Source organism: Nyctereutes procyonoides, unplaced genomic scaffold, assembly GCF_905146905.1.
Source record: "Nyctereutes procyonoides isolate TBG_1078 unplaced genomic scaffold, NYPRO_anot_genome, whole genome shotgun sequence".
Classification (NCBI taxonomy): Eukaryota; Metazoa; Chordata; class Mammalia; order Carnivora; family Canidae; genus Nyctereutes; species Nyctereutes procyonoides.
The window spans coordinates 7,314,809-7,342,436 of NW_026575117.1; the positions used below are offsets into that span (position 1 = coordinate 7,314,809).

The 27,628-nt window shown below is 46.3% G+C and overlaps 1 protein-coding gene and 1 pseudogene across 1 annotated transcript; both read left to right on the forward strand.

Annotated features, from left to right (window-relative positions):
* Positions 1-848: 848 nt before the first annotated feature.
* On the forward strand, positions 849-27,346 carry HHIPL2 (HHIP like 2). The gene is made up of 9 exons (XM_055333888.1): positions 849-1,169; positions 3,944-4,596; positions 5,474-5,617; positions 8,932-9,263; positions 10,320-10,446; positions 17,127-17,272; positions 21,601-21,682; positions 25,990-26,072; positions 26,992-27,346. The coding sequence occupies exons 1-9, from the start codon at positions 849-851 to the stop codon at positions 27,210-27,212; spliced, it is 2,109 nt and encodes a 702-aa protein (XP_055189863.1). The 3' UTR covers positions 27,213-27,346.
* On the forward strand, positions 7,612-7,702 carry LOC129515449 (U6 spliceosomal RNA; annotated as a pseudogene).
* Positions 27,347-27,628: the final 282 nt, after the last annotated feature.

Below are 27,628 nucleotides of genomic sequence, written 5' to 3' on the forward strand. Positions count from 1 at the left end.
GTGAAACACATTCTTAAATGCTAATGTTGAGACATCTATTAAGTGAGGAGGTGCGGGGTGGGGGGGGGCAAGTATAGATTTGGCAAAAAGAAAGAGCCCAGAGGTTCTGTGCTTTCTGATGGCACTGTCCCCAGTGGCCCGCGCTGTCTCCTTGCGTGTCCACCAGGCCAGGCTCCCTCCTTTCTTCTTGCTCCTGGTGTAGATGCCGGATTCACAGGATGTCCTCTCTTCCCACCACTGCAAGGATGGAACTTTCTGGATCACAGAGACCAGACAGTCCCCCTGCCTCCCCCTGCCTCCCCCTGCCTCCCCAGGCATCTTTCCAGGTCCACACCTTTCATCACTCCAGGAGCCCGGGGATCCTTGCCCTTTCACACTGGGATTGGGCGGCTCAGGCCTGCGAAGAAAGTGTAAACAAAGTGTGAATTTCCTCCCCCCTCCCCCCCAGCACGGCAGGAATTCTTTGCAGTTTTAATGAATCACAGCACGTCTGCCAGGGGACTCCATCCACTGTACCTTTTCCTAAGCAGCCAGGCACCCCGAAAACTCGGCAGTGGGGGGTCAGGACTTGCACCAGCTTCCTGTTCAGACGGGATTAGCCGGGATGGTTACCTTCCCCAGTTATCAAGCCGCTCAGCTACCCAGACCGCAGAAGGGACACAGCTCAGAAACCACTTCAGGGAACTCGGTGGGGGTGGGGGCAGAGGGAAGGAAGAAAACACCCTGGGGCTGGGGCTGGGGCTGGGCCTGGGGCTGGGGCGGGTGGGGAGTGGGGAAGGGAGCTAGAGCACCGCCGGGAGCCAACCTGAGCACACGGCCACCTGCGGCTTCCCAGCCCCAAGACCCAGATGCGGAGGAGGTGCGTTCCTGGGGGAGCCCTGAGTGGCTGGGCCCCCAGGCTCCTTGCCTCTAAAGCCGTCTCCCACCTCTGCCTCACATTCTTCCTGGGCCAGCTGGGCTTGCTGCTGGGACACCCCCAGTGCCTGGATTACGGGCCCCCCTTCCAGCCCGCGCTGCACCTCGAGTTTTGCTCCGACTACGAGTCCTTCGGCTGCTGTGACCAGCGCAAGGACCGCCGCCTCGCCGCCCGCTACAAGGACATCATGGATTACTTAGACCTCAAGGGCCACGAGCTGTGCGGCGGCTACGTTAAGGACATCCTGTGCCAGGTGGGCCTGGGCGTAGCCCTGCAGCAGCGAGGGAGCCCGCCTAGCAAAGTGCGGGTGCCTGGCTGGGTGGCGTGGGTTCCTTCAGAAGCTCACCTGGCAGCTGCCTCCCCTGGAGCTCTGGACGGACACACGGAGGCGGGGGGTGGGGGTGCTGGGTTTGCTTTCTGCTGGGAGACCCAAAGGTGGCCCCCATCCCTGGGCTCTGCTGGCCCTTGTGCTTTCCCCGGCAGAAGGCGGAGATGGGTGTCCATGGAGCTCCCAGAACGCGTTGGCCGGGTCCCCCTGGGGCACCGGGCGCACCTGTGGTGGCTTACGGAGAGCTTGGGGGCAGAGGTGGCACCTGCTGGGGCCCGGTCCTCGTCTGGCTCCTCTGTGCCGGGGGCTCCGCAGGGGGAGGATGGTGGTGGTGGGGTCGGGGCCCCCCCAGCATCTGGAGCTGGGGCTTTGGAGCTTCAGGCCGCCAGTGGCAATGACTCACAGGGGTTGTGCTTCTCTTGGCTCTCCAAGGGCCCAAATCCATCTCCCTGGCAGGTGTCACCCCTCCCCCCATTACCGACTCTGGGACAGCGGCCCAGGGCCCAGGGGAGAGATTCGCATTGGGGAGCCGATCAAAGAGGCTGTCACGGGTGGGGGTGCTCGAATGAGGTGTTGGGGGCGAGGAGGCGGGAAGTCCAGGCCGACCTGTGACCCGAGACACCGCCCCCCCCCCCAACCACCACCACAACTGCTCATGACCCAGAGCGCAGCGGCCCTTCGCAGGGAACATCGCAGATCCTGACCCGGTCGCCGGCCACCTGGGTGGCATCATCGGGCTGTACTCCCCCCACCGCCGGCGCCACCCTCCGCTGTCATCTGGAGAATTAACTCTGGGATGACAGGGCAGACGCTGGGCTCTCAGGAACAACACCAGGACTGTGAATTTTCCCCTGGTAAAAGTGTCTCCACCCCCCCCCCCCCACTTTGCCTACTGGATGAAGGTTCCAAAAGCCGAATTCAGCAGCTCTCCTGTTTTAGGGATTTGAGGAATCAGAATAACCTAGACGAGTCTGTTTATTAGAAGCCCCTTCCCTTTCTTTCCACATGCACCCCTCTTTCCAAGAGCAGGAGTTTGCTCTGCAAGCTGCTGAGGCCAAGGTTGGCGTAAGAGTGAGCAGGGTCCTGCACATCTGAGAAATGCTGCTGCCCCTTTGTGGTGGGGAGAACTGGGGGGGTGGGGGGTGTCAGGGATGGTCCTGCCCCTTCGGCCCCTGGGAGGGGTGTCAGTGATGAGAAGGGGCTTCGCGGGCCCTGGGCTCCATGCGAGGCCCACAAGCGTGCCCCTTAAACTGGCCTTTCTTACTTAGTCCCGGTTGCTTGTCTTTCTTGACTATTGGGAGTTGGTTGTCTGCCCACAATATTCTATTCTCCTCCTAAAAAACGCTGTAGTTCAGGGAGCCCCGAGCCGCAGGTCTTGTGTGTTTGTGTCAAGAGCAGTGGTGTGACCCCATAGCCACAGCTGAGATTTGTCTAACTCCCAGCGTGGTGCTTTGTGTAGATGAAGCACTTATTTTATTTTATTTTATTTTATTTTATTTTATTTTATTTTATTTTATTTTATTTTATTTTATTTTATTTTATTATTTTATTATTTTATTATTTTATTATTTTATTTTATTGTATTTTATTTTTTTAGCACTTACATATTTTTAATAAGTGAAGAAATGACTAGATGCCTAATCTCTGGAAGTGATAGATCACATGTCCAGTTGGTAATTTTACTACTACCGGTAAACTATTTCAAACATATGGAAAAGCACAGAAAATTAACTAATTAAATGCACCATGTATCCAACACCCAGATTCAGCAAATGTGGAACTTTTGCCACGTGGCTTCAGATTTGGATAAAGACATAAAATCTTACGGATGCAGCATTTATCGGTGGGGTAATCAGTATTCTTTTAAAAAAGTCATGGCTTACTAAAATTTTAAGTGTTGCGCAGCCTGGTTGGCTTAGTGGTTTAGTGCCGCCTTCAGGCCAGGATGTGATCCTGGAGACCTGGGATCGAGTCCCGCGTGGGCTCCCTGCATGGAGCTTGCTTCTCCCTCTGCCTGTGTCTCTGCTTCCCTGTGTGTGTGTCTCGTGAATAAGTAAATAAAATCTTTTTTTTTTTTTTTTTTAGTAAATAAAATCTTAAAAAAAATTTTAAGTATCAAGAACTAAGTTAAAATGCTAGAGAAGGTATTGTGAACATGAAAGATTTCTCAACCCTTTTTGCCTTCCAGGAGCACTAACTGGCTAGAAAATTTGGGGCGTTGAGATGCCTGGGTTTTGGCCCAGGGCGTGATCCTGGAGTCCTGGGATCGAGTCCCACATTGGGCTCCCTGCAGGGAGCCTGCTTTTCCCTCTGCCTGTGTCTCTGCCTCTCTCTCTGTCTCTCATGAATAAATAAAATATTAAAAAAAAAAGAAAAGAAAATTTGGGGCGTTGGTCATAGTCACTCCAGAATTCTGATTCTTTCCTTTAATTATCTTTTTTAAAGATTTTATTAGAAATCTTTAAAAAATCTAAATCTACATCTAAAGAAGCAGGCTCCATGCAGGGAGCCTGATGCGGGACTTGATCCCAGGACCCTATGATCACACCCTGAGCAGAAGGCAGACGCCCAACCGCTGAGCCACCCAGGGGTCCCTCTGACTCTTTCCTAGACCACTTTTCCTTCCCCTTGCTCAAAGCTTGGGCCCAGCCCCCCTGCGGCCGGTCTGACCACCCAGCAAGCCTCCTTTCCTTTCCCAGGAGTGCTCGCCCTATGCAGCTCATCTCTACGACGCCGAGAACCCTCAGACGCCCCTCCGGAACCTTCCTGGCCTCTGCTCTGACTACTGCTCTGCCTTCCATTCTAACTGCCGCTCTGCCATTTCCCTACTGACCAATGACCATCGCCCCCGGGGGCCACAGGAAGTGGACGGCGCCCATTTCTGCCACCTCCTGAACCTTCCTGACGAGGACTACTGCTTCCCCAACGTCCTGAGGAATGACCATCTCAACCGCAACCTGGGTGTGGTGGCCCAGGACCAGCAGGGCTGCCTGCAGCTCTGCTTGGCCGAGGTGGCCAATGGGCTGAAGAACCCGGTCTCCATGGTCCACGCAGGGGACGGCACCCATCGCTTCTTCGTGGCCGAGCAGCTGGGGGTGGTGTGGGTCTATCTGCCTGACGGGAGTCGCCTGAAACAACCCTTCTTGGACCTCAAGAGTATCGTGTTGACTACCCCCTGGGTAGGGGACGAGAGAGGCTTCTTGGGGTTGGCTTTTCATCCCAAATTCCACCGCAACCGCAAGTTCTATATTTATTACTCGTGTCTGGGCAAGAATAAGGAAGAAAAGATCCGGATTAGTGAGATGAAGGTTTCTCGGGCTGATCCCAACAGAGCTGACCCCAAATCAGAAAGGTAAGACATGCCTGTAAGAACAGGCACCTCTGTACCCTGCTCCAAGACAATGCCAGCCTGTCCTCCAAGATGATAAAGGGAAACGTTTCTGGTTTTAGAGCCACTGGCTTATAAGATTGACCAAGGAGTCTTTGTTGATTAATAAGGACAGACAAATTAGATTTTTGAGTGGGGGGTCTTCATGGGGTATAGCCATCATCACCTTACAGTTACCTAATCAGAGCCATGCTTACTTGTTTTTATAGAATGTAAGCAATGGCCAGCAGCCATAAGGGTTTGAGAAATGATTATAGATAATATCAATATATTAAACATAATAGCGGCCTCTGCTTATTGTGTGGCCATTGGATTCCAGGCCCTTTGCCTTGAACATGGGTATTATCCTCACAGGAGCCTGTGGCACAAGGCCATAGAGCTATGGATGCTCAGTCCGATAAGGACTTAATTCTATCAAATCCGAGCTCATGGTCTTTCTACTCCACCATTCTGCCCTTTTTCCTTCTTGTCCTTTCTGCCGTGTCTCTATTTTCCCAAATAGCCAAGTTGGGGGATTGAAAAGAACATGGAGAACTGATACATTAACCCCTGCTGGGTTGCTCAAAAGAAGGGATTAAGAATTCTGGTAGAGCCAGGAGTAAGGCCCAGCCCCAGAAAAGGGTGATTGTTAGTCTGGCTGTGTCTACAGCTCATGGAATCATGATATGAAAGAAAAATGAAGGCGACGTCCTGGGAAACAAGGAGTGTCATAGAGCCCCAACCTTTGTGACCTTGGAAACTCCGAAGCAGGACTGGCTTGGACCAGTCCTTTCTGGGTGTCTCAAGAGGATGCAGTTTTAGCTTGTATCAAAGCCCAATGCATGGTTTCTTTTCCTTCCAGAGTCATCCTAGAGATAGAAGAACCAGACTCAAATCATAATGGTGGACAACTTCTTTTTGGTGTGGATGGCTACCTGTACATCTTCACTGGGGATGGAGAACGGGCTGGGAATCCCTTTGGCAAGTTTGGAAATGCTCAGAACAAGTAAGCTGGATGGATTTAGGTCCCTGTCCCTTTAGGGGTGAGCCCTGGTACATTTTTGCTGAGATGAAGTCTTCAGAAGGTCAAACCCAAATCACTTGCTGCAAGATGTAACCCCCTTTGTTGAAGCAAGTGGGAGGAACATTTTGGTTTTTGGTCCTATACATTTCAGGCACAGTGTATTTGGTAAGTAATACTTTGGATGCTCAGTATAACCCTCAGAACACTATGTAGAGATGAATTTAGAGTTGGATATATATTAGCAGAATATTATTAACCACACCAAGGTCTTACCCATTTAATTTTTTTTTAATTTTTTTTTAAATTTTTATTTATTTATGATAGTCACAGAGAGAGAAAGAGAGAGAGGCAGAGACACAGGCAGAGGGAGAAGAGGGCTCCATGCAGGGAGCCCGAAGTGGGAATCGATCCCAAGTCTCCAGGATCACGCCCTGGGCTGAAGGCGGCGCCAAACCGCTGAGCCACCCTGGCTGCCCTATTACCCATTTCAATACAGCTCAGCAGTGTTATTGAGCACTGTGCTCCTGGCACTGTGCTGGGTCCTGGAGATGTGAGAAGGTATTTTAATAAGCAATATGTACTGAATGCTCACTGTGTGTCAGTTCTGAATACCTTGTGTGTATTTAAGAATGTGATTGTATTTATTTGGGAGGGAGAGAGAGAGAGAGAGAGAGAACGAGTGGCAGGGGCAGAGGGAGAGAGAAACTCCAGCACAACTCCATGCTGAGTGTAGAGCTTGGTGTGGGGCTCAATATCAACCAGAGCTGAAACCAAGGCTCAGATGCTTAACTGAGAGCCACCCAGGTGCCCCAAGAATGTAATTCTAACATCTCACAAGGGCATCATTTGTTCATTGATGTATCCCCAACACCTGGAATAGCCTGGCCTGGGAGTCCCTTCAGAAATACTTATGGAAGGGACAACTCCTATGAAGTGTAGGTATTATGATAGTCATTTTGCTGACAAAAGAATAGAGGCCCAGAGGAGTAAAGTAGCTTGTCCAAGGCCACACAGCAAACAAATGGCAGAACCAAAATTCAAACTCAAGCTGGTGTGGGAGGGAGCCCAGTGAAGGCCGTGCCAACCTTGATAAAGGTCATGTGATCCTTCTGCCCTTTGCACCAGCAAGCACTTGAATCCCATTATCCCTGGTAATAAAATATTGAAGTTCTAATAATCAAGAGCTAATGGGTGTCCAGGCGGCTCAGTGGATTAAGTGGGCGACTCTTGATTTTGGCTCAGATGGGGAGTCTGCTTGTCTCTCTCCCTCTGCCCTTCCTCCCATTCTCTCAAATAAATCTTTTTTTTTTTAATTTTTTTTTTATTTATGATAGTCACACAGAGAGAGAGAGAGAGAGAGAGAGGCAGAGACACAGGCAGAGGGAGAAGCAGGCTCCATGCACCGGGAGCCCGACGTGGGATTCGATCCCGGGTCTCCAGGATCGCGCCCTGGGCCAAAGGCAGGCGCCAAACCGCTGCGCCACCCAGGGATCCCTCAAATAAATCTTTATATTTATTTATTTATTTATTTTAAAGACTTTATTTATTCATGAGAGACACACACAGAGGCAGAGACACAGGCAGAGGGAGAAGCAGGCTCCCTGTGGGGAGCCCGATGTGGGACTCGATCCTGGGACTCTAGGATCATGCCCTGAGCCAAAGGTAGACGCTCAACCACTGAGCCACCCAGATGCCCCAATAAATGAATCTTAAAAAAAAATGACCAAGAGCTAACATTTGTCAAATGCCTACCGTCGGGAATTGCCTCTCCTGCTGTGCGCAGAGTAACTCATTTACCCCTCACACCACAACCACACTTCGAGGTAGTGTTTCTCTCCTCTGTTTTACAAATGAGGAAACTGAGGCCCAGAGATCACAGTTACTGGCAGAGCCTCGCCAAAAGCCCTGTTCTTTCTGTTTTTGTGACCACAGTGCTGTAAGAGGAAGAATCAACCTTTTAAAAATTCATAGTATTCGTGCCCACTTTAGCAGCACATATACTACAGAGAAGATGAGCATGGCCTCTGCAAAGATGATGTGCAAATTCATGAAGTGTTCCAAATTTCCCCCCCAAAAAATTCTCAGTATTAAACCAAATCTGAGAGAAACCATCCCATCGAAAACATTTTAAAAATTGAAGCTGCATCTTGCTTGCTCAGGGTCACATGGGCCAGGATCACATCAAACTTTTGCCTACCAGTTTTCTTTGAGCCCAAACTGGGTGAGCCTTAACATTTTGCCTAAATCTATACACTTATCCATCTATCTATCTATCTATCTATCTATCTATCTATCTATCTATCTATTTAGTATAGACATGACTTCATGTATATATCTTGTGTACATATGTGTGTGTGTGTATATATATATACACACACATATATATATACACATAAATATCGTATGTGTATAAAATCATGTCTCCCCATGTGATTCCTGGAGGTTGTTTGGCATTAACTATCAGTAGGCCCTCCTGGGTGGTCTCTGGTCTGGTGCCATTTTATTTTCTTTTTTTAAAGATTTTATTTATTTATTCATGAGAGACACAGAGAAGCAGAGTATCATCTAACAGATTGGAACTGATTGAGAATCAATATCAATATTGAGATCAATATCTCAATCATATGAGAACAATATGCCTCACTTTGTATACAGTGAGGCACGCCACCCCTCTGCTCACATTCTATACTCAACAGTTTTTACTAAGACAAATGATAAACTAAAAGGAAAGGTAAAACGTATGGGGTCCACTTCCACTGAGAAGCAGGCTCCCTACTGGGCCTGAGGTGGGACTCGATCCCAGGACCCAGGGATCACAACCTGAGGGGAAGGCTGACGCTCAACCACTGAGCCATCCAGACCCCCCTATCTTATATTTTATTATTTTAATTAGTTTTAAATTTTGAATACTTAACACAAAATCTACCCTCTTAAAAAAGACTTAAGTATTAAAAAAAAAATCGTAAGTACAATATTGTCAATTATAGGGACAAGGTACCCCAGATCTCTAGAACTTACTCCTCTTGTAAACAAATGTGCAACAGGCATATGAAAAGATACTCAGTGTCACTAATCATCAGGGAAGTGCAGATCAAAACCACGATGGGATAGACAGCAGGTGTTGCTGAAGATGGGTAGAGCTTTGTGTGCTGTGGGTGGGAATGCAAAATAGTGCAGCGGCTATGGGAAACAGTGGAGGTGCTTCAAAAACATGACAAATAAAACTAGCCGATGATGCAGCAATCCCATTTTGGAGTATTCATCCTGCACCTGTTGCCCGGGCTCCTTTCTTTCAGAAGTTCCCTGCTGGGGAAAGTGTTGAGGATCGATGTGAACGGCGCCGGCTCAGAGGGCAAGAGGTACCGAGTACCCCCCGACAATCCATTCGTGGCTGAGCCGGGGGCCCACCCTGCCGTCTATGCCTACGGGGTCAGAAACATGTGGCGCTGCTCCATGGACCGAGGGGACCCCGTCACACGCCTGGGCCGTGGCCGCCTGTTCTGTGGGGACGTGGGACAAAATAGGTTCGAAGAAGTTGACATCATTGTGAAAGGTGGGAACTATGGTTGGAGGGCAAAGGAAGGATTTGAATGTTACGACCGAAAGCTTTGTCACAATGCCTCTCTGGGTAAGTAAGACGGTCTCTGGGTGATTTCTTGAAGGAGTCGTGGGGGTTGGAGGTGGAGGTGGGGGATACAACCTGAGATTGTTGTGCCCTGCAGGTGGTCCAGGTGTCCTGGATCATGGCCTGTGGGATCGGACTTCTCAGCTTGGCCCTCCAGCCACTGGCACCAGAAATGCTTGAGTGATGCGTGTTGACCTGATGCATTTGAATATTGGGTGTATTCAGGGACTGGGATTGACCTAGGGATCTATAGTTCAAATAAATTACCCACATGATCTTTAGGCATGCTATTTTGCGAACCACTAGCAGAGGAAGATTGGTGGTTGTGTGTTTTAAATTATTCCCAGTTGGAACAGCCCACTGAAATGACATTCCCATGTAGAGTCAGGTGGTATAGTCCATGTACAACCCCTCAACGTCAGTAATCAAGGTGTACTTTTCAGTTGTGCTTTATCACCAGTGTGTTTCGGTCCTCTAAGTTACAAAGGCATCCTCGAGATCCTCAAAAGGTTTTCAGATCCTTGAACCTGAGTATCTGCTGTGTCAGCCTAGGGGATAAACATAGGTGTGTGGATTCTGAGGTCACTGCCTCACAGGTGGGGGAATTTTTGGCTTCTTCTCTGCTTGCAGAGACCAGTCAAATGGGAAGCTCACGAATACTGTGGTTGGTCTGTTGGGAAAAATAAATGTGATTCTCTTGGTTGCTTGCCCTACTGAAGACAAAGAGATAAAACATTCTCCACTCAATCAGGCAAACTACATTTGAAAGTCCCCATCTTCCTCCCTGAAGCTCTCACTTTTTTTTTTTTTTTTTTAATGAGACAGAGAAAGTGCACGTGCCTGCATGAGCAGGATGGGGGAGTGGGGCAGCGGGAGAGGGACAGAGACAATCCCAAGTAGGCTTCATGCTCAGCATGGAGTGTGACAGGGGGCTCGAGCTCACAACCCGGAGATCATGACCTGAGCTGAAATCAAGAGTTGGACGCTTAACCAACTGAACCACCCAGACACCTGCAGGCCTCAGTTTTTAGCTGTGACCCTCTCTTTGTTCCTGGACAGATGACATTCTCCCAATCTATGCTTATGGCCATACAGTGGGGAAGTCAGTCACTGGAGGATATGTCTACCGTGGGTGTGAATCCCCAAATCTCAATGGCCTCTACATCTTTGGGGACTTCGTGAGTGGGTAAGAGATTGATGTCTCCTTTCATTTTTCTTCTATTTTAACCTTTTTATTGAGATATAGATTACATGTGGTGAGATGGAATCTCTAAGAGCACAGTTGGATAAAGTTTTACAATATGTACTTGTAACAATGTCAAGATGCGGAACATTGCCATCACTCTAGAATACCATCCTGTCCTTTCTCACACTCACACACACAAGCCAGAGACAACCACTCCCATCACACATTAATTCTGCTTCTAGAACTTAATGTAAATGGAATCATGTATATGTATTCTTTTCTTGTACATGTATGGCTTCTTTCATTCAATAATGTCTGAAACTCATCACTGTTGTCACATGTGTCAGTAGTTTTTCTCTTTTATTGCTTTGTAATATTCAATTGCATGGATATACCACAAATTACTCATGTGGTAATTACTCCTGGTTTGACTGTTTCAGTTTTACTATATATTTATATTTATTATATGTTTGTTATACATATTTAAGTGTCTGTGTGTGTGTATTGAGCTTGTAACCAGCTACTTCCCAACTCTTATTAGCTTGTGTGTGTGTGTAAATTCTATTGGATTTTCTATGCACAAGATCATTTTACCTGTGAATATAGATACTTTCATTTTTTTCTTTTCCTGAATTGCAATGTCTTTATTGTTATCCTCTTGACTTATTACTTCATCTTAAACTTCAGTACAATGTCGGATAGAAGCCTTTCATTTTCACCAGTTAGTATGATGTCAGTTGTGGGTGTTTGTACATGCCCTCTATCAGGTGAGGAAATTTTCCTTCCATTCCTAGTTTACTGAGAGTTTATATTAAGTAAGGATGTCAAGTTTAGTCAAATGCATCTTTGCATCTAGTGAGAGAATCCTGTAGTTTTCTCATTTTTCTTTTTTAAGAAATTTTTTCTTCATTTTTTAAAAAGATTTTTTATTTATTTACTCATGAGAGACACACAGAGAGAGGCAGAGACATAGGCAGAGGGAGAAGCAGTCTCTTTGTGAGGAGCCCGATGTGGGACTTGATCCTAAGACCCTGGGATTATTCCCTGAGCCAAAGGCAGGTGCTGAACCACTGAGCCACCCAGGCAGTTTGCCAATTTATAGTATAACACTCAGTGCTCAACTTCATTTTTAGTTTTTAATATAGTGAATTACATTGATTTTTTAAAAAATCACTGATGTGGTCTTGCATTTCTGGAATAAATACCACTTGGTCATGATGTATTCTCCTTCTAATATATTGTTGGATTTGATTTACTAACATGTCGTTTGAAAATTTTGCATTTGTGTTCATAAAGGGATTTCTTTCTTGGAATAACTTTGCAAGATTTTGGCATCAGGGTAAGGCAGGCTTTAATAGACTGAGTTGGGGAAGGTGTTCTCCTCTTGACTTGTCTGGAAGAGTTTGTGTAAAATAGTTATTATTTCTTCCTCATATGTTTCTTCCAAGTGAAGTCATTCAGGCCTAAGTTTTCTTGTAGACAACATATATATAGTTGGGTCTTGTTTTTTGATCCACGCTGGTGATTTTTGTTATTTGTTTGTTTATTATTTCTTCTTAAAAAGATTTTATTTATTCATTTATTTGAGAGAGAGAGAGCAAGGGAAGGAGCAGAGCGAGAAGGAGAAGCAGACTCCACACTGAGCGTGGGCCGACGTGGGCCTCAATCTCAGACCTTGAGATCACAACCTGAGACAAAATCAAGAGTCAGAAGAGAGGCTTAACCAACTGAGCCACCCAAGTTCCCCTTTTATTTCTTATGTCTTATTTTTTTTTAAAATATTTTATTTATTTATTTATGAGAGACACGCAGCGAGAGAGGCAGAGACACAGGCAGAGGGAGAAGCAGGCTCCATGCGGGGAGCCCAATGTGGGACTCGATCCTGGAACTCCAGGATCATGCCCTGAGCCAAAGGCAGATACTCAACTGCTGAGCCACCCAGGCGTCCCTTCTTCTGTCTTCTAATTGGTGCATTTAGACCATTAACATTCAAAGTGTTATGGACATAGTGGGATTAATATCTACTGTATTTATTACTGCTGCTTATTTGTTGCCCTTGTTCTTTATTCTGTTTTTGACTTCCACTCTTTTTCTGTCTCTTGTGGATTTAACTGAGCATTCTATAGAATTCCATTTTCTCCCCTGTCTTAACACCTCAGTTATACATTTTTTCCCTTTTCAGTGGTTGCCTAGAGTTTTCAATATACATTTACAACTAATCCACATCCACATTCAAATAACATACTACTTCAGGATGGAAACTGAGGTCACTGAGTTGAGACTGTCATTTTCTTTACCTTTGTTTTTCTTTAAAGATTTATTTATTTATTTGAGAGAGAGAACACAAGCAGGAGGAGAGGGGCAGAGAGAGAGGGAGAGGGAGAAGCAGGCTCCCTACTGAGCAGTGAGCCTGATGTGGGTCTCAATCCCAGGACCATGGGATCATGAACTGAGCCCAAGGCAGACACTTAATCAACTGAGCCACCCAGATGTGCCAGGAAGATAATATTTTAAGCAGACTCCGTGTTGAACACGAAGCCGGACACAGAGCTTGATCCCATGACCCACAAGACCATGACCTGAGCTGAAAGCAACAGAGACCCAACCAAGCCACCCAGGTCCCTGGAGACTGTCATCTTTTCTAATACATGTGTCTAGTGCTATAAATTTCCCCTCAAATCCTGCTTTAACAGTATCCCATAAATTTTGATACATCATGTTTTCGTTTTCATTCAGTTAAAAATATTTTCTAATTTCCCTTTGACTTATCTTCTCCCAAGTTATTTTGAAGTGGGTTATGTAGTTTCCAAATATCTGAAGTTTTCCTGGATCTTTGTGCTATTGATTTGTGATTAAGGTTTTTTTTTTGTGTGTGTGATTTAGTTTGATTGTGGTCACAAACAGACTGTATTTGATTTGGGAGATTACCCTGGATTATCTAGGTGGGTCCTAAATGTATTCACAAATATCACTGGAAGAAGGAGGTAGAGGGAAACTTGCAGAAAAGATGGAAGTCAGTGCAACAACAGAAGCAGTGTGATGAGCCCGTGAGTCAAGACATGAGGACAGACAGCCTTTGGAAGCTGGAAAAGGCAAGGAAATTGATTCTTGTCCAGAGACTCTGAAGGGGGCACAGCCCTGCCAACATCTTGATTTTGACCCAGTGGAACCAATTTCAGGATTTTGGCCTCCAAAACTGTAAGAGAGTAAGTGTGAGTGTTTTCAGCCACCAAGCTGTGGTGATGTATTACAGTGGTGGTAAGAAACAGAGTTACCCTTCTCAATACTCCTCATTGCCTTGTGCACATTTCCTTCCCGGGATGTCCTTTTTTTTTAATACTTGAAGAACTTCCTTCAACATTGTTTGCAGAATGGATTCATTGGTGATCAATTCTGCTTTTGCTGTCTTTTTTGATCCCTTCCTTTATGAAAATATTTCTGCAAACTATAGAAGTCTGTGTTGATTTATTCTTTCTTTAATTCTTTAAAAATGTTGTCCATGGGCACCTGGATGTCTCAGTTGGTTAAGTGTCTGCCTTCAGCTCAGGTCATGATCTTGGGGTCTTGGGATGAGTCCCGCATTGAGCTCCCTGCTCAGCGGGGAGTCTGCTCCTCCCTCTCCCTCTGCCCTTCCTCTGCTCTTGTTCTCACATGGTCTTTCAAGTAAGTAAGTAAGTAAGTAAGTAAATAAATAAATAAATAAATAAATAAATAAATAAATAAAATCTTAAAAAAAAATCTCCATTATCTTCTTCTTTGCCTTAATTCCAGTGAGAGATCTACTGTCATCCTTATATTTTTCCTCCATGTTTAACATGTCTTGTTTTCTCAGGCAGCTTTTGAGGTTTTAACATTGGTTTTGTGCAATTTCATTTTGGTATATATTGGTGTAGTTTTCTTCATATTTCTTGTGCTTGGATTTGGTTGCACTTATTGGATTTCTGAATTCTAGTGTATGTCAAATAAAGAAAAATTTTGACAATTTTTTCAAATATTTTTTGATTCTCCACCCTCTTTTTTCATCTCATTTGGATACTTTTTTTTTTTTTAAAGATTCTATTTATCCATTCATGAGAGATACAGGCAGAGGGAGAAACAGGCTCCCTGCAGAGAGCCCCATGCAGGACTCGATCCCAGGACCCCGGGATCACAACCTGAGCCGAAGGCAGACACCCAACCCCTGAGCTACCCAGGCGTCCCTTATTTGGATACTTAAATTATGTGTATATTAGGCTGCTTAAACTTTTCCCACAACTCATTGATGATCTATTCACGTTTAAATTTTATGTCTCTGTATTTAAATTTGGGTAGTTCCTATTGCTATGTCTTCAGTTCACAAATCTTTTCTTCTGCAGCTTCTAATGTGCCATTCATTTCATCCAGTGTTTGTTTTTAAATCTTAAGCACTGTATTTTTCATCTCTAGAAACCTGATTGGGGTCTTCTGTATATTTCCCATTCTCTACTTAGCTTTTTGAACATATGGAATCAGAGTAAAAATCACTATTTAATGTTCTCTGCCGAAGTTAACATCTGTGTCAATTCTTTTACAGTTTTGATTGATTTTTCTCTTTATTATGGCTTGTATTTACCTGTTTCATTACTGCCTAACAATTTTTTAGTGGATGCCAGACATTGTAAATTTAACGTTGTGGGTGTTGAATATTTTTGTATCTCTAAATATCCTTGAGCTTTGTTTTGAGACATAGTTTTAAAAAAAATTACTTATTTATTCATGAGAGACACAGAGAGAGAGGCAGAGGCATAGGCAGAGGGAGAAGCAGGCTCCCTGTGGGGAACCTGATGGGGGACTTGATCCCAGGACCCGGAATCACGCCCTGGGCTGAAGGCAGATGCTCAACCACTGAGCCACGCAGCATCCCATGTTCTGGGACATAGTTAAGTTACTTCGAAATAATTTGATCCTTTCAAGTCTTGCTGTTAATATTTGTTATGGAGGATCAGTGTGGTGCTTATACTAGAACTATCTATTCCTCAATATTGAGGCAAGAGTTTGCTAGAAACTCTTCCCAATGCTCTCTGAGTTATACTTAAACTATGCCTGATCCTGAGGAAGTCCCAGGTACTTTCTTTCTAATTCTTTCCCCTGTTTTAGGTAGTTTTCTCACATGTATATGCTATGAAGTATAGTGATGGATACTCAAGCGAGATACTTTGCAGATCTCTGGGGCCTGTTCTTCCCATTATCTGTGCTGCAGGTTCTTCCTGCTTAGTCTTCCTGGACTCTCATCTCTGTCTTTTCACCTTGAGGAGTCTGCTGGCTCTGCCTGTGTTTTTCCTCCTCATTCTGGAAACTTTTTTAAGGCAGTAAGCTAGGACGATTTTAGGGTTTACCTTGTTTGCTTCCCATCTCTTAGGGACTGTAGTCCTTTGTTTTCTGATTTCCAATGTCTTTTAAAAATTGTCATTCCCTTTTGTCTAGGCTTTTGACTGTTTAGGGTGTGAGGGTAAGTCTGGCTCCTGTTACCCCATCTTTGTAAGAAAGGGTGGTAATATTTTCATACTGCAATTCTTGGTTCCAGAAATGGGGTAAAACTAGTAATTGGTCAGTTCCTTTGTCATCACTTGTTAGATCTTTGGGGTTTAATTGTTCTTTAGGTTTTCCCCACAACTCTCATCCACAGTTCCACCTCCTTACATGTCACTTGGTTGATATTCAGTGATTCCTAGTCTAAGCATACACACCAGAATCACTGGGATTGAACATCTCTGTTTCTATAAAATGTTTCAGGTGATGCCCTAATTTACCACTCCTCCTTTTCTTTTTGTTCTAAAAACCTGCTTTTAGGTCATACAGATGATGGAGGGAGATGAAGCATCTACCTGCTACTAGGCATAATAACAAAAATAGCTTCTAGTTTTTGAGCCCTTACTATGTGCCAGGCACACTGGGCAGCTATTTGTGTTTATTATCTTACATAACCTTTGCAACTTTTGTCCGCAGTAAATTCATTTTGTGGGAAGTGGGAAGTGAGGCTTAGCCCGTTGAGCGATTAGTGAAGGTCACAAACTAATAGAAATTAGATTAGTTGGGCAGCCTGGGTGGCTCAGCGGTTTAGCACCTGCCTTCAGGCCAGGGCGTGATCCTGGAGTCTTGGGATCAAGTCCCGTGTCGGGCTCCCTGCATGGAGCCTGCTCCTCTCTCTGCCTGTGTCTCTGCCTCTCTCTCTCTCTCTCCCTCTCTCTCTTTCTCTCATGAATAAATAAATAAAATCTTAAAAAAAATTAGATTAGTGTTTTGAGGGGATCTCTGGGTGGCTCAGCGGTTTAGGGCCTGCTTTTGGCCCAGGGTGTGATCTTGCATGGAGCCTGCTTCTCCCTCTGCCTGTGTCTTTGCCTCTCTCTCTCTCTCTCTGTGTGTCTCTCATGAATAAATAAATAAAATCTGTAAAAAAAAAAAAAAAAGATCAGTTTTTTGTAGTGATGCAACCTTCACAGGGCACTGGACTCCTCCTGTAATAGAAGAGGAGCTTCTCTCTCTGGGGCCAGCGGGTGACTGAGGTAACTCTGAAGCAGCTTTCTGATTCCTGGGAGAGACTAGGTGTTGATCTCCTAGGGGAGACTCAGTTCTAGTACTCTGATTCTCTGTTTCCAGGAGGAAAAATATCCTGCATGGTGAAAATATGGATTCCTATAATAAGCGTTTTGTTTTTCACCTAGTCGACTTATGGCTTTGCAGGAAGATAGAGAAACCAAGAAATGGAAGAAACAGGACATTTGTCTGGGCAACACTGAGTCCTGTGCCTTCCCAGGGCTGATCAGCACATACAGCAAATATATCATATCTTTTGCGGAAGATGAAGCAGGTAAGAAATATACAGGGTTATTCTGTTTCTGCTTATGGCAACTTAAATCATCACAGGCATTGTGAACTAAACATTTGTCATAATTATTATTACTATTATTATTGTTATTTAAATAGCAACTACACTTGTATTTTCACTATCAGTCAACTTTTTTTTTTGAGAGAGAGAGAGAGAGAGAGAATGTGTGATGGGGGGAGGAGCAGAGGGAGAGGAGAGAATTTTTTTTAAGATTTTATTTATTTCTTTATAAGGGACACACAGAGAGAGGCAGAGACATAGGCAGAGGGAGAAGCAGGCTCCCTCCAGGGACCCTGATGTGGGACTTGATCCCAGGACCCCAGGGTCTGAGCTAAATCAAAGGCAGATGCTCAGCCACTGAGCCACCCAGGTGCCCCAAGAGAGAGAATCTTAAGCAGGCTCCGCACTCAGTGCAGAGCCAGATGCAGGACTTGATCTCATGACCCTGAGATCATGACCTGAGCCAAAATCAAAAGTTAGACGCCTAACCTACTAAGCCACCTGGGTGCCCCATAGTCAACTTCTATAATATACCGGATACTGTTCTAAGCACTTTACATTTTTCTTTATGTTATTTAGTACTTACAACACCCCCATGATGTAATTATTATGCTTATTTCACCAGTGAGGCAACAGATCAAATATCCCTACTTCTTGGTTGAGGCCCATACCTCACTCTATGGGGCAAATCAGGCTTTATATTCTGGTCTTTCGTTCGGTCTTTTGACCATGAAGGAGATCCGTGTCCTGATTTTATCTAATCTGCAATCACAGGAACGAGGACAGGGCCAGTGGTGGGGCTGACCTCGTGACACTGATGTTTATCTTAGTGGTGCTGCCTGGGAGGAAGCACCTCTGGTGATCCTCCCTTTCCTGACCCTGCCAGGAGTCTGGGAGGCCAGTGCTATGAGTGAGCCAAGGAGAATTTCTTTCCTGAGAGATCTGGGAAATGGGTCGACAGTCAGCTAGGAGGCTATTCACTAGACAGATGAGGTATTTGTTAAGGGCATCGGCAGAGCAAAGCCTGTGTGCACGTATGAGAGACAGCCTCAGCTCTTCCAAATTTCCTCAAATTCTGTAATCAGAAAATGGATTTTTAATTTGAGCTTATTACATAAGTTATATTGCATTCTGAAAGATAAAATTTTATTTTGGGATGAGCATGGGGCCTATGATCTCTTTAGTATTTGGCACTGCATCCTAGCCATGCTTGGAGTCTCAGAAGAGAATAAAATGCTCTCTCAGGGTCCCTTCCAGACCTGGGCTTCTCTGTGAGTGTAAACCAGAGCCCTGAAGGTTTCCTCAGTACTGGGTTTCTTTCCACGCTGAGTCATGGGGTGCCTGTGCCAGACCTTGACTTGAGCAAGACATAAGGAGATCCAGTCGGCTGCTGGACCTTTTCCTAGCTTATAGTTTGGGATGAATATTTTAGAGGAGCAGAGGATATTTTAAAGAATTCAAGCATTCTTAATAGAGAAAAATCTAAGTAAATGAGTTCCAAATTGGAAGTCCAAACATACAAAAAAGGAGAGAAACCACAGGCTGGCAGGGTGATGCTCAGTGGAAAGTGGATGATGTGAAAGTGGATGGATGCTGGGATCTCTGGGTTCCCTGGTGGAACCCCTCAAGCCTGGTGCCCCAGGGAGGCTGGAGTCCTTGAAGGCTGGAGCTTGCTCTCCCTGGAGGCTGGAGCCCTGGAACCTGGAACCCCGGAGGCGGCTCTGCCCTGGGATCCTGGGCTGCTGTGTTCTGTGGCTTTTCCTTTTCGGAGGCCTCAGAACCCCTGGCTTTGCTGTGCCTGTAGGCTTCTCGCAGGAGAAAACAGGCAGCTTTTAAGTATCAGTCAGTACATCTGGCAAACAAAACTAAGTGTCCTTGGGAGCGTTGGTGGTATAGTGGTTAGCATAGCTGCCTTCTAAGTGTCCTTGGCTGAATTTTATCGAGTGGACTTGCCAGGGTGTTCCCAAGCCAGACTTTGCCCGATGGTCCTAAAGCCAGGAAGGCTGTTTTTAAGGCAAGTTATTTTCTTCCAGAGTTGCTTGCTGTTGTGTATTTGTGCAGAGTGATTCAGACTTTTTGCTCATGTCATAGCCTTTGCCACTTAGGGACATATTTTTAGATCTGAGCATTTTATTCTTATCAGCCACCAGCCATAGGCCCGTCCTTTTTGGTTGAACCCCCAGTACTGCTGTGGTGTATTTCCAGGTTTTGCTAGCTGACAGCTGGTGCAAATAAGTGACTGCGGAGGGGTGGGTACGGGGCTGCCCATTGCTGGCTGGGTCCCTTTGGGTTGGATTTCTGCATGTCAGTCACATTCTCAAGAGGGCTGGCTTTCAAAGTACAACTGCTTGCTGTAAATTTGCATCACACACATTTCGTTTTACATGGCATATTACAGTGTTTTGGGGTGGTCTTTTTTGATCCTAAAATATATTTTTAAAGTTTTCGGTTGAACTTTACAGATGAAATTTGCTTCCAGCATTGTTTTCCTCTAAAAATACAATGAGAAGTCTGTGGCATGTTTAGGACATACTTCTTACATAAACTGGTGTTGTTGGTGTAGGGAATATGCCACAAAGGGGGGTTTTCAATTAAAACAGGAATTCTCTGTATGGCTTAGAGGGGCTTCTGTATGATGGCACTGTGTACGTGCAGACACTTGGTAAGCCCCTCATTTATCTAATGGACAGTGCCCGGGTTTCCAATCAGAGGAGGCAAACTGGCTTTAGGGTCGGGTGTGTCCTAATGCCCCAGACCTCGTATAGGGCAGGATGATGATATAGTTCATGAGTACACAAAATCCAGAGTTTATTAGGCGGCTGTGCACAGGGGCTCTGCGAAGCCCGTAAGCCTTGCATTCAGCACGAGACAAATGTTGGTCACTGTCCTCCACAAATTCAAGGAAAAAAGTTGTGGAAATAATTCAGAGCTGCCTGAAGTTCTAGGTTTTTCCAATTAGCCATTTGGTAGACATTAACTTCCATGAAATTGAGAGAGAGCCTACAGCAAGTGAGTTCCATTCAGTGCATTGGCACAAATGTGACGGTGTAGAGGTAAAAAGGTAAGAGTAGGGATCCCTGGGTGGCGCAGCGGTTTAGCGCCTGCCTTTGGCCCAGGGCGCGATCCTGGAGACCCGGGATCGAATCCCATGTCGGGCTCCTGGTGCATGGAGCCTGCTTCTGCCTGTGTCTCTGCCTCTCTCTCTCTCTCTCTCTCTCTCTGTGTGTGTGTGTGACTATCATAAAAAAAAAAAAAGGTAAGAGTAATGGCTGATCATCGCTTTCTAGTATTTTTTTTTTTTAAAGATTAGTTTTTTATTTGAGAGGTGTGGGGAGGAGCAGAGGGAGAGGGAGAGAGAAAATCCTTGAGTAGACCCCCACTGAGTGTGGAGCCTGATGTGGGGCTTGGTTTCATGACCCTGGGATCACGACCTGAGCCGAAACCAAGAGTTGGATACTTGACTGACTGAGCCCCCCAGACGCCCCATCACCTTCTAGTGTAATCCCTAATAATCATGTGACGTATTTTGCAAATGAATTAATCCAGAACATCAGGGTTACCCAGGTTTAAAGTTTGCCCGAGACAACGCGGCCAGCAGCTGGTGTTGTCAGAATTCAGTCAGATGGCTCCAACTCCAGAGTTGGGCTCGTCCACCCTATCCCATCCTGTCCCTCACAGGTAACCGGGAGTAGAGGTGGAATGAGGTAGTGACCGTGGGCAGAGTGTGTTCAGACAGGGGTGAATGGGAGGAGCAGGAGACATGAGTAGAGGTGATTTCTGGAGGTGTGGAGAAAGCCAGCAGGAAGCCTGAAGAGTGGGAGGGTAAAGGGAAACCAGGGCCCCAGGGACCAAGGAAGGAAGGTGCAGATGGAGAGAAAAGCGAGGTGCAGGGGCAGTGGGGAGAGGCCCCTGTGGCCTGAAGAAAGGGCAATAGAAAGTGATGGATACACTGTCTTGACCTACAGCGATCTCAGGGTTTTTCAGAGAATCCTTATCAGTAGTAAGGAGATGGGGAAGGAAGTGGAGATTCGTTAAGGTGACGTTTCTAAGAGTAAAGCGATCATAAAGGGGGAGCCAGTTTAGTTCGGTGAACGTAAGCACAAATGGGCCTCTATGGGGTGCACTCTTAGGTAGCCTTTGGGGGCCCAGACAAGGGTTTCCTCCGTAGGGGGCTCACGGCCCAGTGAAGGCCTCGCTGTTGGGATTCCGGGTTTCCCTTCCTGGGGCTCTAACCCCATGTCGACAGCTTTCTCTTGTGCATCAGCTCTGTGCCTCGACCGTGTTCTTGATCGCCTGTTCCTGTTTCCTAGGGGAGCTCTATTTCCTGGCCACGTCTTACCCCAGCGCTTATGCACCGCAAGGATCGATTTACAAATTTGTTGACCCATCCAGGTGAGCTTTGGTCTCATTTTCTTCTTAGGCACATCTATATCAGCCCCGATCTTCATGGCAGATCATAAGAGCAGCCCTGGCTCCCTAGGAGTTACTAGAAATGATCAACCGAAACAAATCTCTGCTTTCGATAAAAAGCAGATTGGGCAAATGAACGTGTAGGACAGTGTTCTAGGAATTATGAAATATTTGGGATACAGTCTCTTTGTGGTGGGAAATGAGGACTGTGAGCTTTTTTTAGGATGACTAGCCTAGACCTTTGGCTCCTGTTTTTTTTTTTTTTTTTTTTTTTTAACATGTTTCTGGAAACTTCTGTCTGGGATCATCTAACAATGGGTGTATGGTTGTGACCACCTAAGTCAGGACTGTGGCCCTATCCCCTGGGTTTGGTTGAGGTCTCCAGGTCCTAGGCAAACATCTTTTTTATTTTTTAAAATTTAAAAAAATGTTTTAAATTGTTATTATTTTTTTTCTGCAGGAGCCAGCTTTTTTTTTTTCTTTCTTTTGAAAATATTTATTTATTTATTTATTTATTTATTTATTTATTTATTTATTTGCAGGAGCCAGCTTTGAAGGGCTCCTAGTGGCCAAATCTGGGACAACTTATTTATTTATTTAAGCATTTTTAAATTTAAATTCAATTAATTAACATATAGTGTATTATTAGTTTCAGAGGTAGAGGTCAGTGATTCATCAGTCTTATATGATACCCAGTGCTCATTACATCATGTGCCCCCCTTAATGCCTGTCACCTGGTTACCCCATCCCCCTCTAACCACGCTGTTTGTTTCCTAGAGTTGAGTCTCTTATGGTTTGTCTCCCTCTCTGATTTCATCTTGCTTTATTTTTCTCTCCCTTCCCCTATGATCTTCTGGTTTGTTTCTTAAATTCCACATCTAAGTGAGATCATATAATTGTCTTTCTCTGATTGACTTATTTCACTTAGCATAATGCCCTCCAGTTCCATCCACATCATTGCAAATGGCAAGATTTCATCTTTTTTTGATGGCTGAGTAGTATTCCATTGTGTATATAGACCACAGCTTCTTCATCCACTCATCTGTCAATGGACATCTGAGCTCTTTCCATAGTGTGGCTATTGTGGACATTGCTGCTATGGACACTGGGGTACAGGTGCCCCTTTGGGTCACTACATTTGTATCTTTGGGGTCAGTTCCTAGCTCTGTAATTGCTGGGTCATAAGATAGCTCTAGTTTCAACTTCTTGAGGAACCTCCCTACTGTTTTCCAGAGCGGCTACACCAACTTGCATTCCCACCAGCAGCATAAGAGGGTCTAGGCAAATTGGTTTTAATGGGTTTCTTGGTGTTTCCACCTGACCCTTTTTGGAATTCAGTGGCAATAGTTATTTGCTTGGTAGATTCCATTCGGTTTACTTCTGCTCTTTTGCCAACCTCTGTCAGAGGCTAACCGACTGCCCAGACCGAGGCTACTGTACAGCTTCCCATCTGGGAAGGTGTCGAGTGTGTGGTTGGGACCCTCCTGGGAGGGTGATGTAGCGTGTCCCTCTTGAGAGCCTGGGGCTGTGCATGGATTTATCTCAGGATTTTTCCCCAAAGCAAGAAAGTCTGCCCCACGATTCAGCTTGAAGACAGGCCCGCAGAAGAAAACTTCTTTGTGAGGCTACCTGACTCCTGTCTTGGGTGATGTTCAGAAGATGTGTGACAAATGGGCTGCACGTGGGTCAGGGCTCAGGGCTCAGGGCTCAGGAGCCAGGCCCAGCTCAGCACCGTTTGGAAGCTGAGTTTCAGTGTTCTCAAGAATTCCTGGAAGAAGCTCAGTGCCTGAGGCGGTGCCTGGGGTGCTCTCCTAATGGCACATGCAGGGTTCCTAAGGGACGAAGCAGGTACTGGGCTGGCTTCACTATGGGCTCCGCATATTTCCTGTGTTTTGGGGGAGCAAACCCAGGACCCAGTTAAAGCACCTCAGGCAGCAGATAATGGCTGGGCCTGGGGGGCAGTGCTGTCCTTTCCACTTGAAAGTTTCCTGTGTGAATCACTTTGTCTTTCCTTTGACAGTTTCCTGATTTGGCTAGGGGACAGTCTAGCTCCCTTCTATCATCAGAGCAGCCATAAAACAAGTGTAAAGCCTCTCCACACGGAAGACATCCCTCCTCGCTCACCTTTCTCTCGGGTTGACAGTTACTGAGATGTCACTGTGTGCCAGGCACTGTGCTGGGTGCTGTGCAGGGGGGCTCTCTCTCCCAGGGAGACAGGCTCACACCGTCACTCTACAGGGAAGGTAGGAACTGAGCCTGGCCACATTAAGTTACTTGCCTAAGGGACAGCTAGCAAGAGGGGGCCTGGGATGGGGACACTGTTCCCTTTGTGGGTCAGAGTCCTTTCAGCAGCTCTCATTCACTTGGGCTATAATCATATTGAGCTATACATACGTTCTGAGCTTCTCCAGTAGTGAATCCAGTTTTTTTGTTTTTAAGATTTTTATTTATTTATTCATGAGAGAGAGAGAGAGAAAGAGAGTGAGAGAGAGAGAAAAGCAGGCTCCATGCAGGGAGCCTGACATGGGACTCGATCCCAGGTCTCCAGGATCAGGCCCTGAGCTGAAGGCGGCGCTAAGCTGCTGAGCCACCTGGCTGCCCTTTTTTTCTTTTTTTGAGATTTTATTTATTTATTCATGAGAGACACAGAGAGAGAGACAGAGACACAGGCAGAGAGAGAAGCAGGCTCCATGCAGGGAGCCCAATGAGGGACTCGATCCCAGGACCCCGGGATCACGCCCCCAGCCGAAGGCAGATGCTCAACCACTGAGCCACCCAGGTGCCCTGGGTCCAGATTCTGCTCTGCTTACTTATTCAGCCTATCTTGCACTGAATGCACCTGTGCCAGCTTTCTGAGGAACAAATGATTTATTTCTGTGTGATTTTTTTTACCCCTTCCTTTCATCATTTCTTCCTGCTCTTCCTTGAGAGCCCGGGTTTGAAACTTGACTTTGCTACCAACTAGCTGTGTGGCCTTGCATCTGTTTCTTAATCTTTGTGTGCCTCCATTTCCCGTCTGTAAAATGGGGATCATGATGACACCTATCTCATAGATTTGTTATGAGGTTTCAGTGAGTTGGATTTATGAAGCATTAGTGCAGCACCTGAGCACTTGGTGTCCGTTATATAAATAAAATTACTTTTTTTCCCACCTGGGTTGAGGATGATAGCAAGGAGAGACTGAGCTGGAGCAAGGACAGCAGAAGAGGAGACAGTGGGACTGACTGGAAAGTTCTGTCTCTGCTCTGAATAGTGAGTGCTCCTAGTCTCCAGGGTCCGTGTTATTTCAGAAGATGCACCTAGGGAATTGCAGTTATGAAATTCTTATTCTAGTAGGCAGAGAGGCTGGCAATCCTTCAAGGGCTGTGCTGTGAGTTCTTTTTTTTTTTTTAAGATTTTATTTATTTATTCATGAGAGACACACAGAGAGATGCAGAGACACAAGCAGAGGGAGAAGCAGGCTCCCTGGGACTTGATCCAGGATTCCGGGATCACGCCCTGAGCCAAAGGTAGACGCTTAGCCACTGAGCCACCTAGGTGCCTGTGCCATGAGTTCTTGATAGAATTCTTTTTATAGAGAATCACCAACCACCATCACCACCATTATCACCATTGTTGTCATCTCTGGGGCACTCGTTATGTGTTGGGCACTGTTCCAAGTGTCGTTTTTTAAATCTCCTTAAAGAATAATTTTAGGAGTGACTTAATCACTTATAGTATGCCAAGTACACAGTTCTTATTTTTATTTTGTTTTTAAGATTTATTCATTTATTTAAGAGAGAGCAAAGGGGGGGGAGGGGAAGAGCGGGAGAGAGAGAGATCCTTGAGCAGACTCCCCACTGAGCACGGAGCCCCACATGGGGCCTGATCCCAGGACCCTGAGATCATGACCTGAGCTGAAATCAAGAGTTGGCCGGCCACTCACCCGACTGAGCCAGCCAGGTGCCCCACACAGCTCTTATTTATTCCTTCTAGGATGGGTACTATTACTTTTTCTGTTTTATAGATGTGGAAATTGATGCCTAGTAAGGTTACTTACCCCAGAGTTTGAACCCAGTTCTGTTACTATGCCGGTGCCCCTGACCTGCTCACTACACTGTGTCCCCAGAACCTGCGGTGTCCCTGTTCTTTCTCCCTCTCTGAGCTCATCACGTATTTCCTCCTCCTTCTGTCCCATCCCCATCGATAAAAGAGAACTGAAGCCAGTTCTTGCCGATGTGTGCCTTTTGGTGATCTTTATTTCCTGTCCCGTCTTCAGAATCTTGTGTCCTCCTCTTTTCTGTTTTTAGGCGCGCGCCCCCAGGCAAGTGCAAGTACAGGCCTGTGCCAGTGAGAACCAAGAGCAAGAGGGTCCAGTTCCGGCCGCTCGCCAGTGAGTCCGTCTCTGTCTCAGCCTCAGGCCTCAGAGCCCTTGTCAGAAGCGCTCCAGTCCTCCCCGGGTGGGAGATCTGTTTCCCACCCCAGCAGGTGCTCTGGATGAGGACCGTAACCGTGGCTCAGTCTATACCACAGTCCGCACACCGGGCAGTGCACGCTTCCACAGAGACCTGCTGTCCTCTGTCCATTCATCTCTTCCTCACTGGACACCATTCCTTTAGCACTGATTTTGCAGCCGTCACTGTGCTAATCCCTGGGGCTAATAGCCGTGAACCTGGCTTGTAGATCAGAGTCAAATGTAGCACAGGCAAATGAAACATATATATAGCACTGAGGTTCTGGTAGAGAAGGGTGTCCTGGGGAACGAGGGGCCCTTCGAGTGAGCAGAGGCAGGGTGGGGATTCAGGAAAGGCTTAGAGAGGAGCAAGACTATCTTAAGGGAACTATTCCAGAGCCATGGATCCCTGGAGTGACCCTTTAATCTATTTAAATCAAGGCCGGTCATGGGGCTTGAGCTCACAACCCCGAGATCAAGAGTCACTTACTCTACCACTGAGCCAGCCGGGCGCCCCTGAAAAGAATTTATGTATATATATTTTAAAGATTTTATTTACTTATTCATGAGAGACACACACAGAGAGAGAGAGAGAGAGAGAGAGAGAGAGAGAGAGAGGCAGAGACACAGGCAGAGGGAGAAGCAGGCTCCATGCAGGGAGCCCGACGTGGGACTCGATCCCGGGACTCCACAATCACGCCCCAGGCCGAAGGCAGGTGCTCAACCACTGAGCCACCCAGGGACCCCAAGAATTTATATTAAAGAGCCCTCATGTAGTTGTAGGTATCCGGGTGGTGCTTCCTTTAGAGTTTCCTTTCCAGGATTTCTGTTTCTCACTAAATAAATGTTTGTTTCCCAGAGACAGTCTTGGACCTGGTAAAGGAGCAGTCGGAGAAAGCTGTTAGAAAATTATCCAATGCAACTTCAGCCTCCAGCCCAGACCGGGCCTCACCCAGGAAAGGCCCCTCCAAGAAGCTAGCTTCTCCTACAAGCAGCAGGAAGATGTTTCAAAGGCCTGGTACAAAGAAGAGAGCCCCAGCAAGGTCCCTAGGCCCCCAGGGCAAGAGGAAGCGAGACTGAAACCCCGCCAGGGCAGGGGCAGGCAGTCAGCACATCCCAGGCGAGCTGGCAGGAGTCTCCCTTGGCCTTTTCCGTCCTGGTGGTTGACCTGGGGACGTGCCAGCGGAGAACCACCTCTCCGTGTGCAGGCTGCTGCTGCTGTTGAACTCAGGCCTTAGCAGTATGTGAGCTGGAGGTGGAGGTGGAGGTGGGGGCAGATGGAGGGAACTGCACCTAGGGCCAGTGTGGTTGTCCTCTGCATGGGAATCTTGCTCTCTGAATGGACGGATGCTCCACATCTGCTTCTGCCGGGAGACCAGATCCCACATTGCCGACACACCTGGCTAACCTTGTGCGGTGGTCTGGAAGTCCCACTGCGCATCTCTGCTGTTTTATAAATCCCTACAATCTAATGTAATAAATCAGTACTTGCTCAA

What these genes read in the sequence shown, in the direction of transcription:
- HHIPL2 (XM_055333888.1), top strand. Translation starts at nt 849, where the DNA reads ATGCGGAGGAGGTGCGTTCCTGGGGGAGCCCTGAGTGGCTGGGCCCCC. An exon ending in TTTGGAAATGCTCAGAACAA is followed by an intron (nt 5,618 to 8,931) that starts GTAAGCTGGATG and finishes CCTTTCTTTCAG; the next exon opens with AAGTTCCCTGCTGGGGAAAG. An exon ending in TTTTGCGGAAGATGAAGCAG is followed by an intron (nt 17,273 to 21,600) that starts GTAAGAAATATA and finishes CCTGTTTCCTAG; the next exon opens with GGGAGCTCTATTTCCTGGCC.